The 27,251-nt window shown below is 58.6% G+C and overlaps 1 protein-coding gene across 1 annotated transcript; it reads left to right on the top strand.

The window, feature by feature from the left end:
• The first annotated feature begins 558 nt into the window (after positions 1 to 558).
• Positions 559 to 25,694, top strand: LOC119102562 (cartilage oligomeric matrix protein-like). Its single transcript, XM_037225959.1, is given in 22 exon segments — positions 559 to 571; positions 10,034 to 10,181; positions 11,202 to 11,315; positions 11,918 to 12,082; positions 13,242 to 13,400; positions 13,783 to 13,902; positions 15,114 to 15,190; positions 15,192 to 15,323; positions 15,726 to 15,983; positions 16,288 to 16,392; positions 16,985 to 17,092; positions 19,379 to 19,547; positions 19,667 to 19,844; positions 20,362 to 20,643; positions 21,385 to 21,418; positions 21,420 to 21,507; positions 22,874 to 22,961; positions 23,288 to 23,471; positions 23,984 to 24,097; positions 24,383 to 24,506; positions 24,731 to 24,854; positions 25,474 to 25,694. Coding segments are annotated over 21 exon segments (2,781 nt in total). The 5' UTR covers positions 559 to 571; the 3' UTR covers positions 25,484 to 25,694.
• The last annotated feature ends 1,557 nt before the right edge of the window (positions 25,695 to 27,251 follow it).

Raw genomic sequence — 27,251 nt, 5'->3', positions numbered from 1 at the left:
CGGCAATGTAAGCCTTCCTTAGTTCGCTGAAGGCATGTCAACCGCTCATTGGATGCCAGTAACCCCAAGAGAGGGTATAATTCTCACAGCTCCCGTGACATAAGTTGTTCCTTCCGCCGCCGCAGTTTGACCCCGCTCAACACCGCCAGTGATTTAGGGCGCACTGACCGCTCACGACGTTGGTGACCTGTATGACCCTCACATCAGCCTTGTGTATGGCGTCAGTGACCTTACGACTCCATATTGACACCGATCATGATGGTAGCATCCCGAGGAGATCAAAGTAGCCTTTCCACAGTACCAGTAATCCCACGGCTCAATGCTGACACTGCGCGTGACACCAGTGATCCTCCAGACGATGGAGAAGGGACGGCTTGCGCACGCACACTGGTCCGTGGAAACGGTGCGAGCACCACAACACCATCGAGTCGCTGGTGCTGCGGTGCACCAGTAGCAGCGTCCGCCCGCGTCCACTCTACGTCGACTGCCACGACCAGGGCGGCCATCCACACACCGGTCTCCCTCCAGGAGATGATCCTCGGGAGTCCACCACCCCTCCGCGCTCACTGTGGTAAGCGGGCCGCCATGGGCGCCGGATGAGACTTGCCGAGATGTTATCGGCATGTTTGGAGTTCCTGTCATGATAAGGTGTTTAACCGCAGCCGCGAGCCGTTCATCATTTTTTTTCCAGAAGGATTAACTTGATGCTGTCCGGATGGCGGTAGCTACCTTTCAGAAATGCGGCAATTTGTCAGGTGTCTATCAACGATTGAATAGCCTTTGCCAGCACGCCGTTGAAACCACGAAAACTGGTTTTTTAGTGCGGCAATTGTCTTTTTTAGTACGGCAAATTGGTCTTTCGCGTCCCGACAACTGGTTGCAGATGTTCAGAAACATGACAGCCGCGGACACATTTGCCGAGCATTTGTCTCTCACTGCGCCAACGCTAATGAATTGGCTGCACGTCAATTACCAGTCAATGTTTCCTGCTCGCACGTTCGGCGATTGGGTATCGCGCCATACTGCCAGGCATGTATACATTTATCGGCCAATCAGAAACCTGGCACCGTCTGTTCGTGGCCCGACATAAACACGTGATATCACGCGGCACGGATGTTAGCCCGCGCGGTCCGCGCCGGTTTCCGGAGCGGTAGGGTCCGCTGAGTTCGGCGGCGGGGGTGGGGTGGGGTGGAGCTGCAAGCTGCCCCGGTATGCCATGCCTCACATTCGTCCGGCGCCGCCGCGGTGGGTGGGGGGGGGGGGCGCTGGGTCGGTCCGAATGAGGCTGGTAGCCCGAATACGAAATGCATGCATCGTTGGTAGGCAACATGTATTTCTGCGCATGAAATTGAAAACTAGAAAATACGCATTGTTAGGGCGCGTGCAGTGCAAAATTGCACATTGTGTAGCTATCACCCCGACGTGTTTCCAGAGTGTCTGACATGTCAAATTTTTAGCTTTACATGACCGTTGCAACCATATGCTGATGTAAGGCCCTAACATAACTACCGAAGTGTTTCTAGACTGCGGTATGCTTGTCTTATCATTCGAGTGTCAAACGAACACCTCGTGACGGTAACCAGACCTCCTAGCGTGACTGTTAACTTTTAGCTTTATTGCAACCTTAGAAGCAGTCCGCTGCTTAAACAGGTCGTGAAGCCGAGATTGAACCAATCTGTGACGAAGTGAATCAGGGCCCAAACACCAAGGCAAGTGGCTCTCGGCGCTCACGAGGGTAATTCAGTTTCATGACTCCACGCCAGCTTAATACGTGGGTATAAATTTGGCGAAGATTGCACACAGATTTCGACCAAAAGATATTCCCACGGTCGGCTGCAAGGGGCGACTGAAGCGACTCATCGAATGGACGCCATAAATTAGCGGGGCGCATCCAACAACGGACGCAGCTACACCAATCACGGCCCAAATGCACACCAAGTAGCCGTTGGCCGGCCGGGATGAAAGCGGATGCCGGGCGCTGTGAGTGACGTCGACAGCTCCGCGGCCTGCATCATCGCCCGCCGCCATCTCATGCAACGCGATTTCCGGGGAGTGGACCGCGGCCCGCGCGGTGTAATTGGTCCGGGTTTGGAGCTCGGCCGCCGGGCCGGCCGGGCGCGGCTCCGAGCAGTCCCACGCGCCCCGGCACCCCCGGAGCGAGCAGCCCTCGCCGGCCGAGGCGTTCCTCTGCCGCCTACAGGGGCCGCGGCGCCGACGGCCGGCCTCTCCCACGTCCTCCGCCCGGCCGCCGCTGCCGCCGTCGTCGCCGCCGCCGCCGCCGCCCGACGCCGCCCCGCCGTCGCCGCCGCCCGCGCCCCGTCAGGGACCCTCCCACAGCTCGGTCCGCCGCCGCCGGCCGCCCGCCGGAAAAACAAGCCATCCGTCAGGAGTGAACGCCCGCCCCAGCTCCGCCCGCAGCCTCCGTCTCTATTTCTCACACCTTCCGGGTCGCCCCACGAGAACAGCAACAGGAGCACGGCGGCGTGTTCGCGGCAAAAACGGCGCTCCGATCGGGCCCGCGCGGACGACGAGGCGCCCCGTGCGCGACCCGCCCCGAGCGCGGGTGCTCAGCCACCTGGCTTTTTACGCGCACACCAGGAGCGTCCCGCGTGACACCTGGGCAGACGAATGGGAGAGGAGCTTACCTCGGCGGCGCCACCCTCTCCGCCCGCAGCGGAGCGGGCACCGCCGCCGCGCTGATTTGTAGAGCACGTCCAGAGCGTGGCAAGCGCAGTTTGTCGGCGAGCTGCGCCGCACAGGTGCGGATGGGGTGTAAAATGCGTGCTCCCGCTGAGGAGGCACGCTCCTGCCTGTCACTTGTCATCCAGCTGCCAAACGGCGCGGTCTTAGGGTGGCCACAATGGGGCCAGCCACTGCACGCTGGATGGAGATGTTCAATAGCGTCGAAGAACGCGCAGAGAAGCCGTGCCTTTAGGAAAGCCGCACAAGTGCAAAAGTGGCCGGAGGTGCATCTGTTCAAAGCGTGGATGTGCGAGCTGCATTGGTGTGGTAACGATAATCCAGTGTGCCTGTTGATCTCATGAGTTCAGTTTGCCATTGGCTTATGTGTATACGCGCCGTAGGCTTATACGCAATTGTAGAAAAACTAATCACAAGTTTTAATTTGACCGACTGATTTCCGGCACGCGAAAGCAGGCGGCTGCAGCAATCCGAAGGTGTTGCCTGCTCATGCGTCATTCCTGTCGGCCTTGGCGTCTGAGCTAATTCGCCCTGCACTATGTCATCGCACCCACTTAGTTCAGCGCTTCGTTGCAACAGCCGACCTGATGGCTGCCGCTAAGCAGGAGTACATCCGTCACACACCTGTTGCAGTGTATGCTCAGAGCCGATAGCTTGCCCAACCGTGACGTCATGCCCAGTGGATATAAACGTTACGAGCGCCGTCGTGCCAGGCATTTTGACCAAGCCTTAGATAACTTTCAAATGCCAGGTCTCCAGTGTCAGTTTGTACGCGATAAAGAATGATTTATAGCCCAAACACGGCTCTTCGGTGCCCACTGCGTGCGTTGCACTTGCGTGACCACCCGCTCTCCTCCCCAATACCCCGTTCCTGCCTTCACCGCGGCGCTCCCTCCAACTCCGCCACCGGCAGCCCAGGCCCGACCTCCTGCTGCCCTCAGCTGCCCGGCCGGAGCTGGGCAGCGGGCGGCGCTGCCCGACAGACGGCTTGGTGTGGGCGGCGGCTGACTGAGGGTGTGGGCCCGGCTGCCCGGCCCACGCGCGGCCGCCGACCTTGCCGTAAAAGGCAGCGCGCCCGCCGGCCGGGTGGAGCCCATTGATCACGAATCATCGCGGTGGCCCCGATCCCCGCTTGCGGCACGGGTCGGCGGCGGCTGTATAGTCTGTGGGAGCTCCTCGGTAGCTGCAGGTTGTGATGAGGCGTGACGTGCGGCCTGTATGGCTCGCAGCGTGCCGACGGTGACCGCACAGTACGTCGGCATTACCTGGCACTCCGCGGACAGCTAATGCTAACCGATGACGGTGACGCCGGCGGCGGCTGCGGCGATCAACGACCGGCAGGCGGCGTCCCGCACCGGCTGTATGCGAGAGGGGCGGTCACCGCTCGGTCTGTGGACGGCCGGCGGCGCTCGCCCGGGTGATGACACTCCGCCGTCGACTCGTGAGGGAGGGCCCGCCGTAGGTGGGCCCGGTCGGGCGGCCGGCGACCGTCCCCGCCAGCCGCCACCGGATCCGGTCTAACCCGTTTTGGAAGCGTTCTCGTCACTTCCCCGCACAGCGATTCAGATTCCACACAGCGATTCCAGAGAGAGATTGTGCGCTGGCGATGACCCACTGAGTGGCTCTGCCGGCGTGATCGGCGCTGTCCCGTCCGGACCGGCGCACACTGCGTGCGCGTGACAGGCGTGTGGCAACATTAGCCCCCGGCGCTGCTGACGTCAAGCCCAGGGCGGCCTGAGCCGGCGGCGACCGTCGGCCGGATCAGCCGGCCTTTCAAAGTCGGCGGGCCGCGTGGCGCAAAGGTCTGTCAGCCGTCTCGCCGCCGCCGCGGCGTCACGAGCTACGCCCCGTTACAATGACCACACCGTCCGCCGTACAGAAGCCACTGCGGTCCGACGGCTCTGCGGCAGGTGCGGCCGGGTCCGCCGACGCGCCGCCCTGCGCGGCGACCCTGACCGGGCGGCGGCGCGGTTGGCTGGCGCCGAGGCACGCGCGCCGGTCCCGGCGGCGCGGCGCGGCGCGCGGCCGGCACGCCCCGACCCCGTATCTGATCCGATGGCATCGCTGCCGTCAGCCGGACGGCGTGACGCGGCCGTCGCTTCCCATAAATACGGCCGCTGTTTGGATATCGGCAGTGATATCACGCGCGACATGCCGCCGCGCGTGTGCAATTGAAAGGTCCGCTCGGGATGTTTGTCGGTCAGGCGGTGGGAGGTGTAAACAGTCCGGTCAGAACCGCCGGACTATTTATACCGCACACTCCTCATCGGCGCACATCGGCGATGAAGTGCATAGCTGCATTGCTTTCTCTCTCTCCATCGCTCTTTCTCCCTTTCGTGCCCAGTAGCTTGAATGAAAGGCGCACAACAGCCATTCAAGTCTATGACCACCCAGCTAGTTTTTAATCGCGTTAATACAGCGTCATTTTTTATCGAGAGTGTGCGTTTGCCTTAACGCCAGTTCAAGGTTTTCGCTGCCGGCCTACGCGACCGATGCTGTCAGAGATCGAAAGCGTCACCGACCAGCTGCATCACCAATAGCCTCCTACACACTCCATGGTGACACAGAGGGCCACCTGGATAGCTCACAGGTGACGCTGGGGTGACCATCTGGACACCTCCGCGGCGTCTCGCAGGGTACCCTTAGGACACATCTGCTGCTGCCGCAGAAAACCCTCAGGACACAATCCGCGGCGTCTCGCAGGATACCCTCAGGACACCTCCGCGGCGTCTCGCCGGACAACCTCCGCGGCGTCTCGCGGATACCTCAGGACACCTCCGCGGCGTCTCGAAGGACACCCTCCGGACACCTCCGGATACCCTCAGGACACCTCCGCGGCGTCTCGCAGGATACCCTCAGGACACCTCCGCGGTGTCTGGCAGGATACCCTCAGGACACCTCCGCGATACCCTCAGGACACCTCCGCGGCGTCTCGCAGGATACCCTCAGGACATCCCGCGTCTCGCAGGATACCCTCAGGACACCTCCGCGGTGTCTCGCAGGATACCCTCAGGACACCTCCGCGGTGTCTGGCAGGATACCCTCAGGACACCTCCGCGGTGTCTCGCAGGATACCCTCAGGACACCTCCGCGGCGTCTCGCAGGATACCCTCAGGACACCTCCGCGGTGTCTCGCAGGATACCCTCAGGACACCTCCGCGGCGTCTCGCAGGATACCCTCAGGACACCTCCGCGGTGTCTTGCAGGATACCCTCAGGGGGCATCGGGGTTGTCACAACGGGGGTTGTCGGGGTTGTGGGAAACATCTGGACAGCCCAGTGCTGACACGAAAGGGACTATCCCGTTCACTCAGAGGGATCACTGGAACGATCATCCTGTCATCTGTAAGCCAAATTATTTGCATAGAAAAAGCAACAATTATCAGTTTAATTGTTTCATTATTGCATACCTATGCCCGTTTAGCGCGGCCTTAAAACACGCACCGGCCTGGCATGCCGGATTGTCTTAGGTTGTGTGTTCAGAGCGGTGCCCACTGATCAGAGACTGATCCGCGCCAGTAGATCCCGTGCAGCATGCTGATGGCTGGCTGTCGAGAGACAATAGCCGGGATAAGACGACCGGGCCTCGGAGTAGGCTAAAGCTCTTTGGGAGATAGAGCGTCATTCGACTACGCGCGTTCTCAGCTGGTATCAGACCAGAGGTCCGTGGAAACATCGCTTAGTTCGGTTGACCTCCTGCGGTCTTACGTCACACGGAAACCAAATTTAGCTCCTGTCCAGCGGTCTCGTAAGTGATGTTGACCCCCGTTTATATCGTGGCATTTAGCCATCCTGACGTAATCCTAGCGGTCTCACACAGACACCCGCCCCGGTCACCTCAGCGGTGCACGCAGCAGACCATTTGGGCGACCACGTTCTGAGACCCAGCCCGACACTCGGGGGACGCCGGGCGGGCAGCGCGCGCGGCGCCGCACGCGCCGCCCGGCCGTGTCGCCGAGGACGCCATCTGGCCATCTCGCCAGTGTCGCAGCACGGGGAGCTATCTGGGCGTCGCCCGCCGTCCGCCGGCAGCGAGGGCGGAGCGACCATCGGGGCTGAGCTGCGCCTATTTATGGCCGTAATCCATCGGCCAGGAGACTGCAGCCCACACACAGCGGCGGCTCTCCTGTCACGTGACCGGACAGACCAGCCGCCGGCCGTGTATAGTCCGTGTCGGATGTGTCACATGGCGGCGGCCGCCTGCCTTTATCTCTCTCCCTCCCTCTCGCTGTCGCCTCTCTCTCTCTCTCTTTCTTTCTCTCTCTCTCTTCTCTCTCTCTCTCTCTCTCTCTCTCTCTCTCTCTCTCTCTTTCTCCTCTCTCTCTCTCTCTCTCTCCTCTCTCTCTCTCTCTCTCTCTCTCTCTCTCTCTCTCTCTCTTCTCTCTCTCTCTCTCTCTCTCTCTCTCTCTCTCTCTCTCTCTCTCTCTCTCTCTCTCTCTCTCTCTCTTCTCTCTCTCTCTCTCTCTCTCTCTCTCTCTCTCTCTCTCTCTCTCTCCTCTCTCTCTCTCTCTCTCTCTCTCTCTTCTCTCTCCCTTTCTCTCTCTCTTTCTCTCTCTCTTTCTCTCTCTCTTTCCTCTCTCTTTCTCTCTTTCTCTCTCTTTCTGTCTCTCTATCCCTCTCTTCATCCCTCTTGTTATACATATTTCTCCCCTCTTTATCCGCGTTAATGGGCATAGCCGTTAAACATGTCGTAAAACAACCGGCGATGATTCATCTCTCTCCATTGGGAGCGGCACGTGGCCAGATCCTCTCTGGCCCCGCTGCTCACGCGCCAGACCGGTCCAGATCCGCCCTGCCGCCCGGCCGCTGGTCCCGGCGGATCGCGACTGCCACAGGCGGGCGGCCGGCGACCGACGGCGCCCCGCTCTTGTGCCGGGGGCGGCCCGTATCGCCCACCATCGAAGCACGCCCCAGAGCCAACAATGCGTGCATTGCTGACCACTTGACCGGTATTAGCACTTGACAGACTCTGCACAGCGCCGGCGCAGCATCTGCAGCGCGTCGACTGGCACATGCCCCCGGGCCCGCGGGCCGCGAAGGCCAGCTCGTGGCCGCTATCTGCGGGCTGCAGCGCGCGCGTCTGATACGCTGGACGGTTGACGCTGGCCGACGGCCGGCGGGTGACCTCCCGGGCCGTGATAGCGCCGCTGCTGATGACGGCATTGTGCCGGCGTGGCGGCCCCTCGCCGGTGATGGCCGCCAGCCGCCCCAGAGTCGCCCCCCGGGCTGAACAGGCCAGGCGAGGTCTGGCTGGGGTCGCCCCGACAGGTGGCCGGTCGAGTGTCGGCGGCGTCCCGGAGACCGGCTGGGTGTCGGCGGCAGTCCGGACACCAGGCTGGGTGCTAGCGAGAGTACAGACGGCAGGCTGGGTGTGGACAGGAGTACAGACAGCAGGCTCGGGGAACGGTCAGACTGTGTTCAGGAGTCCGGACAGCAGGTTGGGAGAGCTGTGGCTAAACCAGACTGTGCTCAGGAGCCCGGACAGCAGGCTGGGAGAGCTGTGACTGAACCAGACTGCTCAGGAGCGGTGGGACGGTTGAGTGACCTATGTCTGTAGCGCTTGGCTACTCAGTTGTCTCGCACGCTGATCGGATCATGCTCAATGGACGGGGAGTACTGATGTCACAGATTCTGAGTCCATGAATCAAGCCACGCTCAGGAGCCATGGATGAGACTATGGCCGGTGATCTGGGGCATGAGATGCAGTTCTTGCAGTCCGTATATTGTATGTCACGATGACATGTTCGATCACATACCGTGCAAACTATGGATGCTTATGGTTCCCTCGCGCAAGCATGAGTTATTTCAGACAGCCTCCGGTGCGCTGCTCTTTTAACCCTCTCAATTATGTGAGCTTAAAGTTAATCAGATGGACGATATTAGACCCAATTAGGGGCTGTTCATCAGTGATTATGAACAAACTGTTTATCGGTGGCTATGAACTGACTCTTCATCGGTGGTTATGAACTGCAGTACATGCCATGCCATGCGTCAGACGTGTTCGTCACAACAACATCAGTTTCTGTCATGTGTACCGCGCCACAAAGTTTATCTGGTAATTGGCATCCCGCGATGCGGCTCATCGACAGTCGTGGGCGTTGCAAACACGTCACCCGCCGGACTGGTCGTCCTGCATGATGGCACCGGCGCATCGTGACGTAATGCTCTGGTTCGGGGCGACGGTCAACAGACCCACGCGGCACAGTTTGGGGTCGGCGCAGACTACGTACGGCTCTAAACAGCCCACCCACGAGTGTATAACAAACGAGTAAACTAAGTGAACACGTTGTGATCGCGAGCATGACGGTGTGCGTGTGAGGGGGTGAATCCTTGCAAACAGCAAACAAAATCGTCCTTGAAGATGTCTAAGCAGAGAGCATTTGGCCGGCAATGCACATGGAGCCAGCGGCTAAACGAAACGACAAGCAGCCATCGGAATTCATAATAAATTGTTCTTAGATTTTTAATGACAAAGTGTGTGTTTGGATTCGCCGTTCCACCAAACACAGTACGTTGTGGGGCGCGCGGGTCTGCTCGGACACCGGGGAGTGTGCGGAGCGTCAGCATGGCTGGAGCACGTGCCGCTCCTCGCACGGATGCGAGGCAGCAGCCGGGGTTGCGTGGGTGACAGCCATGTGTGTACCCATGTCACACTGCAGTAGACATATGTGCACCCCGTGTCACATGTGTGTTTACAATGATCATGTGTGTACCCATGACACGTGTGTGCTACAGTGGACATGTGTGCAGGCATGTCACACGCGTGTGACAGTGATCACGTGTGTACCCATGACACGCGTGTGCTACTGTGGACATATGTGTACGCATGTCACACGTGTATTACAATGAACATGGGCGTACCCATGTCACGCATGTGCTACAACAGAGGGCGGAATGGCGCTGTGGACAGAGGGTTGGTATGACCGGAGGTGGTGTGGGATGGAGTGTCGGCGTGATCGGGTGTGTCGGCCGGAGGTCAGGCAATAATCGGGTGGTGGCGGCCGGAGTGGCGGCGTGATCGGGCGTGTCGGCCGGAATGTCGGCTGATCGGGTGTGTCGACCGGAGTGGGCGGCATCGCTGAGCCGTGACTGTCCGTCCAACGCGTATCTGGGTCAGATGCGGGGGGGGGGGGCATTTGTCGACGGATTTGCCCGTTGCACTGGTATGACCACAGAGTGTTGGGCAGAGTGCCGGTATGACCGGGGGGGCCGTGTTGGGCGGAGTGCCGGTATGATCGAAAGGTCAGTTTGGGCTGGATGTGCCGGTATGACCGGGGGCCGTGTTGGGCGGAGCGCCGATGCAGGGTGACTGGAGCATGGCTGCCGCCCGTCAGATGCGGGAGCGGAGGATGGAGGCCAGCGTGCACGCCGCCACGTCCCTCAGCAGCGTGCTGCACAAGCACGGCTGCGCCGGTCACGTGCTGCAGGCCATCCAGGCGCCCATCACCAGCCGCAGCCGGCGGCGAGACCCGTTCGAGCGCGGTGAGTGACGCCACTGGGACGGGGCGTGACGTCACTGGGACACGCGCTCTCCGGGCGGGCGGCACCCGCGGCGGCCCATCTTCCGGTTCTGTTAGTGCATGTCGCTTGGCTCGCGCAGGTCTCTGTATTGTTAGATCGGGCGGGGCGAGCTTTCCAGCAGACGCCGGCTTCCAGCGTATCATTCCGTGGATCTACCGCGCCGACAAATCAATGCATGGGCCGGCTGACTCGGAGGAATTGAACAGGAGATCGGGGAATCTCCCCGCCTCCCGGCGGCGACCGCTGGAAAGCTGGCGCCGTGGCTTATTAGGAGCGGTGTCTGGAGGGTGACGCGGGGCTGTGATCAGCACATACACACATACTCTGCACGACCGGGGCGTAGCCCGCTGTATAGACTGCTGAGAGTAGCCGCTTCGTGGCTGGGCCGGGGTCGGACGGTCCGCCGCCGACCCCGGCCCAGCTGAGCACGTCTGGAGATCGGCGTACTGGCCGCAGCACGTCCCGGTGGCCGGAGCCGGAGCGCACGGCCGCCGGGCGCGCCGGCCCGCACCGCTCGGTCGGCCAGCATGAGCAGGAACGCTACACGCCTGGGGTAGGTGAATGCGACTGCGAATGCACTGTGCACCTACGATGGCACGCGGCACACGCGGGTTGTCGCGGCACACTCAGCGCGGCGCACTGTTGGCGTCTTGGCCCGGGTACACGTTGGGAGCACTGAATGTGGTTGCTTGAGGCACACCTGGACTGTACGCTCGCAGCACTCGTTCATCCCACCGCCTGGCCAGGAAACCCGCTGCAGGTTTCAGAACTTCGTCACTTCGCATCACTTGCTCTCAGCAAACATGGCACAGCATGCCTGGCATGGCCAGTGGGTTCCGCTGGTCTGGCGGTGTGGAGGACGATGCGGGCGCCGCCTGTCGCCGGCGGTCCGGTCCGGCCCGGTCCGGTCGGTCCGGTCCGGTCCGGTCCGCTTCGGTGGCGGCTGCCTCCGTCCCGGTGACGCCCCCTGTGGTTGGTCAGGTGACGGCGACAGGGCCCGGCCGCGCCGCCGCACGCGCTGCCGCTCCCGCTACCCGGCCCAGAACTGCCCCCAATTCACGCAGCCCCTGAACGTGATTAAGCCAGGGGACCGAGGTGAGTGGGCGGCCGAGGGACCGCAGGCCGGTCCTCTGACGTCACGGTGGGCGCCTGAGCCGCGCAGCGGCGCTGTCGTTAGCGTCGCCCGGGAGGACAGCCGCCGCGTGACGCTCCGGGTATGGCAGCGACGGCGAGCTGGCTGGTTCTCGGCGAGACAAGTATATTTGTTTTGGAATTGAATGCTGGCAATTGCGCCGAACAAGTAGCATGAAAATGTCGTTGCCAAACTGCAGCTCGTGCAACCGCGAGGGGTTGGCTGCCGGTGTCTGGTGAACACCAGCACCAGCGTACTTCGAATGTTGTCGCCATGATTGTCGCCTCCCGTCCAGGGTGCACATGTATCGATCCAACCAGTGGTCAGGTTTTCTGGGCAGCAGTCACGCACCCCGCGTCCTGACGGGACCTAAATGTGAGGACGCTGTCCTCCTGTGTCAGTCGCTATCTTAGATATTCACTCGCCGCTATCTCCACGCGACGCAGGCAGCAATTACCCAAGACAGGCGTTATCCGCGCCGCTGCCTTGTAGCGTGTCACTCGACGACCATCGCCTTCGCGCGGCTCGCGTGCCAGCCTCGCTTGACCCGTGACCTCAACGCCAGGCGACCAGCCGGTCAATGACTACGACGACCGCGACTCGCTGCTGATCAAGACGCTGGCCGAGCTGATCGAGTCGATCAAGGAGCTGCGCACCGAGATGGGTCAGCAGCGCTCCGAGACAGCCAAGATCCGACAGGTGCTCGAGAACTGCGAGGCATGCCGGCCCAGTGAGTCCCGCCGCCGCGAGCGCGCACAGCGTGGCGCCTCGTGCGGCGCGTGCGCGTGCTGGCTCGGCGCCGTGACTCCGTGGCTCTGTGCGACTCTGCCCTGTGATTATCTGGGCTCTGTGGTGGCTCGACTCGTCCTTCCGCCGGCTTGTCGGCCCGCAATCTCGCCAGCTGGTGCTGCCGGGAGAAGTCATTGGTCGCCCCCGCCCCGCCGCCCACCCCCGCCTTGGTGTGCACTCTGCACTCTGCAGCTTGCTGAGAGGCAAGGGCAGTGCTTGGTCTGCGCTGCAGCAGTGCAGGTCTAAATGACTACGTCTAGACTGGGTGCTAAATGCCACGAACGTCGTGATGGCTGCTGTCCTAATTACCACCACTCAAAAGTAACATTTTGACGGAGTCTGATCCTTCAGATGCCAAACTGACGAATCTTCCCTGGACAGCTGGCTAGATCCACGAGACCACAGACATTGCGTTTTATTTGTTTGCGGCGTACCGTCACAAATTGCACGCCATGCTTCCCCGAAGACGCCATTTCAATGTAATTCACCTGTATGCTGCAATCCCACGGGTACAGCAGACAGCGTTCGCTTGAAAAGACTATCAACAGTCGAAGCACCCAGAAATTTACTTGGTAGATGTTCCAGTGTTCTCGGCCGCCGTTGCGGACAGGCTGCTGCCGCTGCCCGCCGATCGAATGCCCCCTTGTGACGCGGTGACGGCGATCCACGGCGGCCTGTGCCGGACCCTCTTCCGTGCATGGCCCGCCGCGCAGAGCCGCTTCCGCCTCGGTACACAGCAATCCGGTCCGACACCGACCCGGCCCGGTCACGTGACTGCGGCCGAGGCGCCGCCCGGTGGTCACGTGACGCCGGTTGTGAGCGGTGCTGGACTCGTCGCCAGGGAGCCAGGACCGATTAGCGGCCGACTCGCTGGACACCATCCGGCAGCCGATGACTCAGCTACGTCTGGAGCCAGGCGGAGGGCACAGGGACCGGGTCCGAGCATGCGTCTGACTCGACCGATCCGGTGGTCCTGTTACTCCGCTCGCGCAATGGTGGCCGCCCTTACGCGGGTGAGCCCCGCGTCACCTCGTCCCGTCCCTGCGACGGGCAGTGCCTCGGCCTGTGAACCTCCTGACTCGACCCGTCCGCAATTTCAGGCGGGAAGGAGACGTGCAACCCGTCGCCGTGCTTCCCGGGCGTGCAGTGCGTGGAGGACCGGGACGGGGTGCGCTGTGGCCCGTGTCCGCGCGGCTACATTGGCGACGGCCGGACGTGCCGCCAGGGTCTCACCTGCGCCGACCGGCCCTGCTTCAATGGTGGGTGACGCTCGCACCTGAGTGCCTCCATCGCGTTGATTAATTTGAGCGCGACTCCTTTCAGTTGGAGGCAAACGCGTGGGAACGGCGTAGTTGCAATGATTAAGCAGGTGTTTGTCGGGCATTTTGACGAGCTGTGCATTATGCAAACGGGATGCTTCAGTACCAGGCCTTCCAATATCACGCGCGTTCAATAAAAAAGGGTCGAGTTTGCTGTAAGTATGATTTCTTTGGAGTGGTGGACACCTGGACAAATTGCTACGTTGCCAACTCTGGAAAGTAATATTAACGCGCAGGTGCGCCGTTGATCCCGTTGCCACCCACATTCGGCAGTGCGTGCGGCAGTAGTCGTCCATAACACTGCGCTCCGCCGCCGCTGCAGGCGTGCGGTGCTACGACACGGCCAACGGTGCCAAATGCGGCCCGTGCCCGACGGGCATGACCGGGGACGGTCGCGACTGCCAGCCCATCAACGCTTGCGACCGCCAGCCCTGCTTCCAAGGTGGGTTACGTCCGCCTACTCTCAGGTCACGGGTCACGACCTCTCATCGATGTCACCCTCCCCTCCCCCCCCCCCCCCCCACACACACACTGAGCGCGGGGATCACTGGGTTAAGTGCTGGGAGGAGCGGTTGCAGGTGAAGGTGATCACGGGAACAGATACACTCCTCGATGCCGCAGTCGTGGACCGGTCCATCGAATAGCTGGTGCAAAAGGCTGTCACAACCCACCATATGCGCAAATCCCGTGGTCGTCTAGTCGAACGTGTTTCAGCACTGCTCGAACTGCATGCAGCGCGTCGGACAGAGGCTGCTCAATTCCGTCGTCGCGGGAAGACAATGAAAGTCTGAAGGCGAAAATATGATACAGCCTTCCACATAAGTAAAAAATGGGCACTGAACGGAAATTTATGAACAGAGAGGCACAGTTTCTGAAATAGCCTGTCCGATAAATAAAGGACGCGATAGGGAACTGCTTAGAGAAAAGCGTATTTTTTATCCAACCTCTAAGATGCGTCTGCCTGCCTGACATTCTCCGCCGTCCACATGCAAATTGATATGTCTTGGCTGCACTGGGTCGATAGAAGGATAAGGGGAACGAGATGAAGAGGGGGAGAAAAAAAATTAGAAGGGAAAACAGGTTGATGACAGAGGCCGTCTAAAATGCTTTATTTGGTTACTTGTCTGCTCACAGAATCCACGAGTGTTTGCTAATCCGAACAACAAATTACCCTTTATGAACGTCGAAACATGATACGGCCTATTTCAATTATCACAGCCGGGCATCGTGCCGTGCATCGTGCATCGTCAGCGGATGGCACCCGTTGTCGGAGAAAGGCAGAGTGCTACAGCGCACCGATTTGAATAATACGACTCAAGCTACGAACAGCGTCAATCACTTGCCCCGCCCACGCTAAACTGGTGGGATGATGCAGATGTGCACCTGTTCCGGCCTCCGTACGACTGCGTCGTGTATCGTATAACAGCTGGCGACGGGCCCTGCATGTGCGCTGTGCGACCCCCAGTGCGCGCGCCGCGAGCGCCGTCACAGAGGGACATGTAACGAGGGTGGCAGCCCCGTCTCCAGCTGGTTTCATTGACGATGCATGCTCCACCGACACGAATCAGCCGATCGCTTGGATCAGCCGCCCGGAGTTGTAGACTGCGCTATCAGCGTCACCTAGCTACCTTCAGTTACCTACTCGGCCGCCAGGTGTCCAGTGTCAGAACATGCCCAACTCGCCGTTCTACCGCTGCGGCCCATGCCCGGAGGGCTACGAGGGTGACGGTGGTGGACTGCCGCGACATTGACGAGTGCGCGCGGGCGCTGCCCTGCGACCCGCGGGTACGGTGTCAGAACCGCCCGGCGGGCTACCGGTGCGGCCCCTGCCCTCCGGGCATGACCGGCAGCCAGGGAGTCCAGGTGAGCTGCGGCCGACGACGCGGGAGGCTGCAGGCGTCATTCGCCAACTTTATATGTTTTTCGCATTTTCTGGGGAAGGAGCTCACTCGTGTTCGAATGGCTTAATTGTTACCGTTCAATATGTCAACTACCCGGTTCAGTTGTATTTCTTCGTGTGCATGTCTTTGTGTTAACATTATTGCCATTGCGCATTAGATCCATTGGTATTACATGCATTCCTTCTGACCTTGAGTTCAAGACTTCAAGACCACTTCTTCATGATCAAATAGGTTTTGCATCGTTCCCCCGTAGTTTCTTCTCAAACGCGTGAAGAAGTGGAAAAGATGAAGGTTTCCCACCAGAAAGAAACGCATGACACACCGTTAGCAACCGGGTTATCATAACTTCCACCCCTCCAAACAGGGAGTGGGCTTGGAGTACGCGCGCTACAACCATCAGCGCTGCTACGACATCAACGAGTGCGAGGAGGGTCGCTGCGTGGCCAACTCGCAGTGCGTCAACACCGAGGGCTCGTTCTACTGCGGCGAGTGCATCGAGGGCTTCGTGGGCAACCAGACGGTCGGGTGCCGCAACCGCCCCGGCCTCTGCCCGGACGGCACGCAGTGCGATGGCAACGCTGAGTGTGAGAAGCCGTACGGCTCCGACCGCTACATCTGCAAGGTCAGCGCAGAGGGGCTGCCAGGCCCGGCGGAAGTCGAGCGCGCGTTCCGAGCGGAAGGGCTTCGTCGGAGACAGTGTTTCGGTCTTACTGTCATGCTGAGTTGACTGAAGTGACTTGACTTACGCTTCAGGCTCAGCAACCTTCGGCTGTCAGGAAGGAAAACAAACCAGCGCAATGCTAACTAGGCGCCACCGGAAAGCTTGGGGTGTCCCTTGAAGCGTACATATCACAGCTGCAAGTCAGTGCGCGTGGACAGCTGTGGGTTCAAGGTCTCTCACACGACCCTCTGCCCCTCTGTTCCAGTGCAAGATTGGGTGGGCCGGCAACGGTAAGATGTGCGCGCCGGACACTGACCTGGACGGCTTCCCGGACATCAGCCTCAGCTGCTCGGACCGGCGCTGTGTGCAGGTCAGTGCCGCGCTGCGCCGTTGTCGGCTGCCCCCCCCCCCCCCCCCCCCCCCCCCGTCTCGCAGCCGACACTGGCGGACCCCAGCGCCACAGGTCGGGCGTCGGTCGCCCCGCCCCCCCCCCCCCCCCTCATTTCCGGGGCAGGCACTGGCAAGCCCCGGCGCTGCAGGCCCGGGCGCCGCCGTGCGCTCTGCCTCCGACTGAGACAGTGTCATGAGCCGCCACAAGGACACGCGTTGAGCTCTTCCCTGACTGCTGCCGGCGCTTGTGCTGCGGCCAGTTTTGTTGTGTCTCAGGCCAGTTAATGCTGTGCCTCGGGCCAGTTTACGCTGTGGCTCACTGCCAGTCTATGTTATGGCTTGGGCCAGTTTACGCTGTGTCTCACGGCCAGTCTATGCTGTGGCTCCAGCCCAGTTCATGTTGTGGCTCAGGGCCAGCTTCTGCTGTGTTCCAGATCAGTCTTGATTGCATGCACAATAGTTGTATGCGGATGAAATCATGTAACAATTGACTGGCGTCACGTCCAATGTCCGGATCTCACGCGGTGCTGCACGGTCCCTCATAACCGTCACGAACGGCCCGTGTGCCGCAGGACAACTGCATCTACACACCCAACTCCGGCCAGGAGGACGCCGACGGGGATAACATCGGAGACGCGTGCGACCCGGACGCCGACGGAGACGGCGTGCCCAACGGACCGGTACGTCGCCACTGACCCGGCTCCTGACCTGACCTGCAGCCAGCGGGAGAGGCACACGCACGGCACGTAACCACACATCACCGCTACGCCACGGGTAGTGTCGTGTGAATTAGACGCTCGTAGTGATTTGCTTGCGTTTGAGGCTTGCACATGGTGAAGCGAAACACGTAGGGGTTTAGCACGGACGGCAGTGGCTCGTCCTCTATTGTAGAGACTCCGGGACTCATGCCACTTTGGGTATGGCTCACGCTGTCCATTTTAGAGATATGTACGGGCTCTCCCCCCAAGTGTGTCACGGGTTAGCTTTGACTCTGATCCAAATATGTCCTTTGAACATTACGATCTTTGATCTCTGAGCAAAAAGCATGTTAACGCTATCCATTCCCAACGTCATTTTCCTCTGTCTCCTCTTTTACATAGCAGTCTCCCAGTTTCATGATTCATATACCTCCTCGCTCCTGCTAGTCTTGAGCTCTGGGGTAGGCCTGCAGGTTAGGCATGCCGTCGACAGTGCCGTAGCGCGTGAACGTGATGAATGGGTCGGCTGACCTTTGCCGCTGCCGTTCTTCTAGCCGGACAACAGCTCCATGCCAGGCTGGGTAAGCGGAAGAGCCTGACGGCGCGGCTCCACACCGCTTCGTGCTCTGTGCTTCTGTTTGTACAAAGGCTGTGCGGCTCACCGGCTGCAGGGACGCCACCCATTGGCTGCTGGTTGTTTGGATGCGCCGATGGGCGTGGCTTGTTGCACCGTGTCCGTTACAACCGCTCCCTGAAGGCACTTTGATTAATGAATTGGGAAAATTTGCGCTTTGTTACACCAGGGTCCGTGGCGGTAAGCTTTAATGCTAAACCGAAGCGAATGTCCTGTGTAGAACGGATGCCGACGTCCGATTCATGTACTGATATTCGCGCACACATTTCGTTATTTCAAAATGGTCGGTTGTATGCTCTGAAGTGCTGCCTGGATTACGTGCTCGTAAAGAAATTCGTGTTGAAATTCGGTAGCGTGGGCATATTTGGTAGAGAGAAGAATGTTGTTGTTTGAACGCTGCGCAGGTTACAATCAAGCATAACGCCATTATACGGTGGAGATCGCGGTAAATTCAAGCCAAGGAATATGCAAAGAATCGTTAACATTGCGGGTACACAGACATTTCGGTGTTGCGGACATTGAATTGACAGATAAGATCACGTAATATTTAAGGCGGGGGGGATGCGATAAAACACGAAGCAGAGCGAAACGAAACACCAGTAAAAGAACACGCACCAGACGGGTGTCCAGGAGCGCGCGCGCTAGCTCCGCGCCGCCACCGACTGCCACATGCCTTCCGGCCTTGAAAGAGCGCGGCGGAGGCGCCGGCGCCCCTGTGTGTATGTGTGCCTGCTGCACGCGGTCTGTGACCGAGAGAGGTCTCCCGCTGGCTGCTCCGCCCGGCTGTTGACTGCCACAGTGTGCCTGCCGCAGCTGACGCTTCGAGGCGTCTTGTGATTAACTCCGGTGCTCTTGGCAGGGATGTGCTTACCGTGGTGGCGTGCTCGTGCGTGTGTACCGTGTGAGAGGTTAGCTCGCTTGTCGGTCTGTGTTGTTTTTGATTCACCAGGAGGTTTGAGCTCGTGTATCCCTCTGTGCAAAGAGCTGTTTTGACAACTGCGATGCCTGTTCAGACTGTGAATAGGTGGCGGTGCGTGTGTGGTGTTTATGTGGTCTGTTGTTGGTTCCTATGCATAGGCAGTTCTTACCGGTAATGTCCGTGGCTCATACAGATATGGCAAATGTGTGTATTTGCTATGCAACATGCTATTCTTTGTCTCCCTAATAAGCTTGCTTGATAAATGCTAAGGTGCATCCCTTTACACGATGGTGTCCTGCGTTCGGTCCAAATTGTCCTGCGCGACGTGAATTCAACGCTGGCTTTCATTCTCGGTTATGAAAATGTAGGCAGATGTGAAATTGTCATACTGTTAACGTCACTGATGATTGCATTGATCTGCAGCATTTGCACTCATTGCAATCAAAACCTAGATGCACGTAATGAAAGCGCCACATCCATGGCTGGAGGTAGCATTGAAGAAGAAGTAAAACCGATGATAACGCATGGTAAAACATTCAGGCAACAATCCCGTTTTGTCAACAAATTCCGGGCTAAGATTTGGCAGCACTGCCGGCCGAGGCGTGCCAACTAAAGCCGGCAGGCGGCCGGCGCGCGGGCCGCGGTAGCTGCCGCCGCCGCCACCGGTCTCGCCTGACCGCCGCCGGGCCCGCCTGACCGCCGCCGGCCCTTGCAGGACAACTGCCCGCTGGTCGGTAACCCGGACCAGCAGGACACGGACACGGGTGGGCCCGACCGGCAGGGCGACGTGTGCGACAACTGCCCCACCATCCCCAACTTCGACCAGGAGGACACCGACAAGGACGGCAAGGGCGACGTCTGCGACGAGGACATCGACGACGACGGCAAGTGACGCCGTAGCCGGCGGCTCGCGGGCGGGGCGGTGACGCGGGGCGCCGGTCACGTGCGAGAGACGGTGTCTGGGCAGTGTTGGGGACTAACCGTGCACCCCGGCGCCCGGCAGGTATTATCAACGAGCGCGATAACTGCCCGAAGATTCCGAACCCGGACCAGCGCGACACGGACAACGACCGTCTCGGTGACGTATGCGACAACTGCCCGACCACCTCCAACCCGGGTCAGGAGGACGAGGACCGTGACCTGGTGGGCGACGTCTGCGACACCGACGACGACAAGGACAGGTGAGGGGGAGGGGCGGCGGCGGCTGGTCGCGCCTCAGAGTAAGCGTCCGTGGGAGAAGTACGAAAGCATCTGTGATGTTCTGAGTGTGGTGTTCGTTTGAGGTAACATTCTGGCCGCTGAAGATGACAGATGTCGTTAGAGGCGAGGTGCTGAGATCGGAAGGGAAGTCATTCTTCGCTCACCCGAATTAGACTCAAGTGTTTCTTACTGCTGTCGCTTAGTCGAAAGCTGACCAGTTTTCGTCACTCACGGAACAAAACAGGAAACCGTGTCGTTAATGCAGCCTGATACATGGTACAAAAACGCACGGTGACTGTCTTCTTTCACAGCCACCCACTTAGAATTTCCTTGGTATAAGACGTTCTTGACATACAAATTTATTGGCATAAAACGAGTCATTGTTGGCACAAAACAAACCATTTGAAAGTTTCGTTTCTCACCCCGCGAACTTTGTCTCGTTTCGCCCGCGCTCCACGCGCTCGGCTAGCGAGGTCAAACATCTGTGCCGGGCCGCAGGGACGGCGTCCAGAACAACATCGACAACTGCCCCGATGTGCCGAACGCCGACCAGGTCGACTCGGACGACGACAACATCGGCGACGCCTGCGACGACGACGACGACAACGACGGCGTGCCGGACGTGAGCGACAACTGCGTGCTGATCAAAAACCCGGGTCAGGAGGATCGGGACAAAGACGGCCGCGGCGACGCCTGCGACAAGGACAACGACGGCGACAAGGTGCCCAACGAGTACGACAACTGTCCCAACAACTCGCGCATCTACTCCACCGACTTCAGGTGAGTGTTGGACGCCGGTAGGCGAGGCGGAGAGCGGGGAGGCTCGGGTTGGCCTCAGGGTGGAGGTGGGGGAGCTCGCGCTAGTCTCGTCGGGCGGGCCGGGACGGCGGCGCCGCGAGATTACGCATGGCGTATGGCGCATTGAACGTCAGAAGGCAAGAGACGTGAGCGAAATAGTCTGATTATTTCTGAAGATTATGTGGTGTAGTAAGCCAGGCTCATGTTCTTCGCGTCATATAGAAATAAACTCGTAAATCACAGCGAGTCTCAAACATATTTTAGTTCCAAACTGACACCCCTTTGCAATTTCCTGTGCTGACCAACTGTGATTAAGCATTCTTCCATTTCATGAGCGTTTTCGTCTCATTTTATTGTATTTGTGTTTGCGATTCCGAAAGATATTCAGGAGCCCTCGCAGCTTATTCGCAGTGCGAGCGCGAACTATGGATGAAGCGTAAACACCAGCCGTCGAACATTTGCTATTAGAGGGCGGCGCCTTCAAGTACAACACCGGTAGCACCGGTCATGATAAAGAAATCCGTCCAACGCGTTAGATCGCGGGCTGGCCGACTATTGACTATTTTGCTGCCCGTGAAGCTGCTATGGCAGCCGATGTCTCGATCTCTGACGTCAGCTACAGTGGAAATCAAACCACACGTGATAGTATGTCCCGACCCATTCGATCTCGCGGCCGTCAGTCAGAGTGCCGCGTCTGATCTGCGTTCTCACCGACGTTTCCAGAACATACCAGACGGTGGTGCTGGACCCGTTCGGCGGACTCCCAGATCGACCCGAACTGGGTCATCTACAACCAAGGGGCCGAGATCGTGCAGACCATGAACAGCGACCCTGGCCTGGCCGTCGGTGAGGCTGCACTCTCCTCTCCCACTCCACCCAAAACTCGTCCTCTAACGCGGCAGTTGGTGAGGCTGCACTCTCCTCTCCCACTCCACCCAAAACTCGTCCTCTCACGCAGCAGTCGGTGAGGCTGCACTCTCCTCTCCCACTCCACCCAAAACTCGTCCTCTAGCGCAGCAGTCAGTGAGGCTGCACTCTCCTCTCCCACTCCCCCCAAAACTCGTCCTCTCACGCAGCAGTCGGTGAGGCTGCACTCTCCTCTCCCACTCCACCCAAAACTCGTCCTCTAGCGCAGCAGTCAGTGAGGCTGCACTCTCCTCTCCCACTCCCCCCAAAACTCGTCCTCTCACGCAGCAGTCGGTGAGGCTGCACTCTCCTCTCCCACTCCACCCAAAACTCGTCCTCTAGCGCAGCAGTCAGTGAGGCTGCACTCTCCTCTCCCACTCCCCCCAAAACTTGTCCTCTCACGCAGCAGTTGGTGAGGCTGTACTCTCCTCTCCCACTCCACCCAAAACTCGTCCTCTAGCGCAGCAGTCAGTGAGGCTGCACTCTCCTCTCCCACTCCCCCCAAAACTCGTCCTCTCACGCAGCAGTCGGTGAGGCTGCACTCTCCTCTCCCACTCCACACAAAACTCGTCCTCTAACGCGGCAGTTGGTGAGGCTGCACTCTCCTCTCCCACTCCCCCCAAAACTCGTCCTCTCACGCAGCAGTCGGTGAGGCTGCACTCTCCTCTCCCCACTCCACCCCAAACTCGTCCTCTAGCGCAGCAGTCAGTGAGGCTGCACTCTCCTCTCCCACTCCCCCCAAAACTCGTCCTCTCACGCAGCAGTCGGTGAGGCTGCACTCTCCTCTCCCACTCCACCCAAAACTCGTCCTCTAGCGCAGCAGTCAGTGAGGCTGCACTCTCCTCTCCCACTCCACCCAAAAACTTGTCCTCTCACGCAGCAGTTGGTGAGGCTGTACTCTCCTCTCCCACTCCACCCAAAACTCGTCCTCTAATGCAGCAGTCGGTGAGGCTGTACTCTCCTCTCCCACTCCACCCAAAACTCGTCCTCTCACGCAGCAGTTGGTGAGGCTGCACTCTCCTCTCCCACTCCAACCAAAACTCGTCCTCTAACGCAGCAGTTGACAAAATGCTCCTTTTCGGCTCATTCTATTTCTTTTCGATTACGTTGTTTCTTTTCTTTCTCGATTCCATGGAATAGGTTGAATGTAAGCCGCTTACCTTTCTAGCTGAAAAAATGGGTCACCGAGCTGTCATGTCTTGTGCGTTTTAGAATAGGTGCTGGAAAAGCTGCTGTTGCAATGTGATATGCCTTTTGCAATTGTCGTTGGAAGCTTGAGTGATGTGAGATTTATCTGTGTTTCTAGGGTTCCACAAGTTCTCAGGCGTGGACTTTGAAGGCACGTTCTTCGTCGACACGGAGATAGATGACGACTATGTCGGATTTGTGTTCAGGTAATGCATTTATTGTTAGCAACCACTGTATACAACATGCCCATCGAAAATTTAATTCACTAGGACCTACGGCCAAGTCTCACTCGATCCGTCAAGCTCAAAGGTCGTGTCGAAAGATCGCACAGCGACGCGATCTGTGGGGCGCTATCCCAAGGACCGCCGTGGCGTAACTTTCCTACAGCTTGAAGTAGCGTCAAGCGTCAAGTTCTCACCGCGTCAAGGCCGCTGTGTAGCAAGAATTCGCTTAAAGTCTCAGCGCGTCTCTCAATTATTTTTGAAAGCCTCCGTATTTGCCCGCCATCTCTCACATCCCCTGTGCCACCCAGCTACCAAGACAACAAGAAGTTCTATACGGTCATGTGGAAGAAGAACACGCAGACCTACTGGCAAGCGACGCCGTTCCGGGCTGTAGCCGAGCCCGGCATCCAGCTGAAGGTGGTCAACTCCAACACCGGGCCCGGCCAGATGATGCGCAACGCCCTCTGGCACACGGGCGACACATTCGACCAGGTCAGCGGCCCCGCTGAGCTGCAGCGGAGACGCAGCAGCAGGGTCGGCCGTCAGCCGGCAGGAGGCAGGATGAGGAGCCGCGTCACTGGCGCGCGGCTGGTCCGGCGTGACGTCATCACTTCTGCGGTGGCTGGTCCAGCGTGACGTCACCACTTCTGCGGTGGCTCTCCCACCACTGTTTGATCGGATCCAGCATGTCGTTCCCTTCGCAAAGGGGGCCGTACAGCCTCCGTTGATGAGCGCGTTGGCCGATGCCTCGTTTGTTTCGCATGATGTCAAATGATAACTAAACAGCAGCAGGTTGAGATGCGGCAACGATGATAAGCACACACTCCTTTGAAGAATGTCGTATTGGGATTCCAGATCACACCTGCAATATCTGCTTGCACCAATCTCTTGACAAATTAATTGGTCTGCGAAAACCACCGTTCACGTTGCCGACCTGGCCGAGCTTGTAGTCCCCCCCCCCCCCCCGCCCCCCGCTGTGTCGTAACGCGGGACGTGTTGTCCAGGTGACGCTGCTTTGGAAGGACCCGCGAAACGTCGGCTGGAAGGAGAAGACGGCTTACCGCTGGCTGCTGCTGCACCGGCCTCAGATCGGGCTCATCCGGCTGCGCATCTACGAGGTGCGCCGCTCTTCGTCGCGCCGCCGCAGAAATCGCGCGCGGGCCGGAACCAGGCTGGCGTAGCTCACAACCACAGTTAGCACCAGGGAGACGCTACGGCCAATCCTGTCGGTTGAAATACTGCATTGTTTGGTTCTTCCTCGGCACAAATGAACCGACTCTATCGTCATACCGGATCTGGAAAGAAATCCCGCTGCGGCTTCCGCTGGTCTTGCGTCAGGTATTGCTGTGATCACGTGACCGTGACCACGTGACCACGTTCGACGTTAACTGCGCGTGTTGCAGGGCGAGAACCTGGTGGCGGACTCGGGCAACATCTACGACAACACGCTGAAAGGCGGCCGAATCGGGGTGTTCTGCTTCTCGCAAGAGATGATCATTTGGTCCGACCTTGTGTACAGGTGCAACGGTAAGAAGACACTCCATCCCTGTCGCCGCGTTGGAGGCATTTTCGTCCTCCGCGGGACATGACAACCGCCTGTCGAAACACAATAACAGCTCGCTGCTGAAAGGCTTCTGGTCCGACACATCACTTTCGTTAGGCGTAACGCTCAGAACCACCATTGCATTAGGAGTGCATCTGCTCGTGCCCGGCAGCTTCCGTCCTCCTGACCGCGTTGCCGTGTTCCTCAGACGACGTGCCGGAGGAGGTGTACGAGCGGCTGCCACCGCACCTGCAGGCTCAGGTCAACGTGGACCGCACCAAGGCGTCTGCCCCGGGTGGCCCGTTGGGCACCCGGCCCCCCTCCTTCTTGTAGTGAGCCAGCTGCCGGGGCGTCTTCGTGGCTGCGTTCGATGTACGGTGTTTCTCATGTGGTGTCAACCATTTCCAGTCTCCTTGTCACGATGTATCTCTGCACTAATCGGAGCTTTCGAGGACCAGTGCCGACTGACTTCAAGAGGATAGGTAGCTTCGTGTAAGTGCATTGCTTCGTTGGTGATTCCAGGTCGCTGTAAGCCGAGTATGTCTAGACGAGCGCCTTAGGAACGGTCATCTTAGGGCGTTTTTAGTCAAAATGCTAGTTGATTTGGCGTTGAGCGTCGCTTACGCGAGCATCCGGGCGGTTTAGGAACTTTGGTATAGGCCCCAGCTGAAGCCATCTGTTGGCTTCTTCCTGTCAAGGTACGGCGAATGCTTGTTTCGAAACGCCTGGGAAGCTGTATACGCCCGTCGCCTTTCGCGCGTGCTGCGAGCGTCCCGGAGATTAGGGCGAAACTGAGCGCGAGCTGTCCGTGTCCTCGCCTCGTCGCACGACGGGAGAGCCTGGAGCCCTGCGCGGCATCCCATAACACTGCCCCCCCCCCCCCCACCAACACCGAAGCGCACCTGGCGCAGTGGGTGCGTCACGGTCCCATAACACGAGTGCGTCTTCCAGCCGCGTCTGAAGCAACTCATCGTCGTCCTCGCGACACCGGCTTAGTCTTCAAACCGATGCACAGCGCTGGGAGCTGGTCACGGACGGTCTCGGACCCGGGCCGGAGCCGTGCTTTTGTGCTTCCTTTTCGTATTGTTTCGTATCGCCTGACGATGTGCCCGATGACATGACCTAGACTAATCTGTTTGTCATTTCATTGGTAATATAATTTACAAGAACTACCGTGGATGTCGGGACGCTCGTAGAGCTGGCTGCCTGAAATGAGCCACGGTGACCTATGAGTTTATAGATGTTGCATGTTCACACGGTGGCTGAAGGGCGAAAAACATGTTCTGATTTGATGCCCTTACGACAAAGCCTAATAACATACAAGCACGCGCATTTTCGTTTCGCTCAATAGCACGTGCGTTTGAGTTTTTGTTGATATAAAAGCAAAAGCTAACCATTTGCTCTGGCCAACGAAATCTATTGGGCTATCCAAAGGCAGACCAGAGTTTTATGTTTAAAATCCGATACGTCCCTTGAAGAAAACCAATTTTGGTCCTGCAGGAGAAATTTCTAAGCGACGGATCGGTTCTGAACATAAATGCAGGACAAAATGGGAAGATACAGTGAAAAAAGATCATCAGATGGCATTACAAAAGTCAAGTTTCTTTCTCACTGAGGGCTCATCGAAGCCCACCTGAAAGATCGCGCAGGATGTCGGCTCCAATCCCACAACCGTAAAACATATTTTTTAACATTTTTAACATATTTCAAACAGTGAGCTCAAACCAGTTGCCTAGAAAGTCACAATCCATCAGTAGCTAACAGAATTCGGTAAACGACAGTGGATGGCATTTGTCGGCTGGCTGAAGATAAAACAACTGTAAACAACGAGCGGAACGTTGGCGCGCTGAAGTGCTTCTGGAGGCAGCAGGAGCAAGACACTGATGGCGAAAAAGAAAGCATCTCGTTCCAGCAAACGGCGAATACCCAAATTTCAAGGATGGCCCTCACCCAACCTAACATAACCCAACCTTACCTAACCTAACCCAACCGTTACCTAACCTAACCTAACCTACTTCGTGACCTTTTGACCCGCTTGTGTAACGCGTCATCAGCCGAATGAGGCACAACCCGTAACCAATCTGACGCCCCTATATTTTATTGGTGAGGTTCCTCAAATCCTGAGTGTACAAGAGGAGACATTAGAGCCACGGTGAATTTAAAAGCGCCTTCGGCCAGATGGCGCGCAAAATTACATATGGCACGTGCGCAAGTGTTACGGGAAAGTGGCAGGCAGCTAAGGCCTCTGCTACCGAAAAGAGAATCACGTGGGGTACGTCCTACAAAAATTCCCTGGGTGATGACATGGTATGAGTGATACACGACACAACTTTCATGGCTCGGTGGATCTGCTGCAGCGACTCTTTTGTGAGTGTGACGTTGTCAGTGATTCAGTGTATCAGAGGGTTTTCAGGGTTAGGTGGAGGGTGAATCAGGGCGAGGATTAAAGAGCTGAGATTTTAAGGGACCAAGTTCGACAACGCCGGGCGCAGTCCAACATTTGTGGGGGGCCGGCTTAACATTAGGGGTCATGCCCCCCGCAAAGAGAAACAACGTTACGCCCCTGCGAGAATCGCGGGAAAGGAGCTGAGCAGCAGACGTGACCAGCGCGCACTCAGCTGTTTGCAGTGCCAGGATTTTCCTAATAAGAGAATTTGCACTCGTGAGCTCCGCGAGCTACTTCTACGTGCGTTGCAAAAGTCACGGCAAGGGCATTTAGCGTGCTGTGT

Source organism: Pollicipes pollicipes, unplaced genomic scaffold (assembly GCF_011947565.3).
Source record: "Pollicipes pollicipes isolate AB1234 unplaced genomic scaffold, Ppol_2.1 Scaffold_5724;HRSCAF=6776_pilon_pilon_pilon, whole genome shotgun sequence".
Taxonomy (NCBI): Eukaryota; Metazoa; Arthropoda; class Thecostraca; order Pollicipedomorpha; family Pollicipedidae; genus Pollicipes; species Pollicipes pollicipes.
This window is presented reverse-complemented; position numbering and strand designations above follow the sequence as displayed.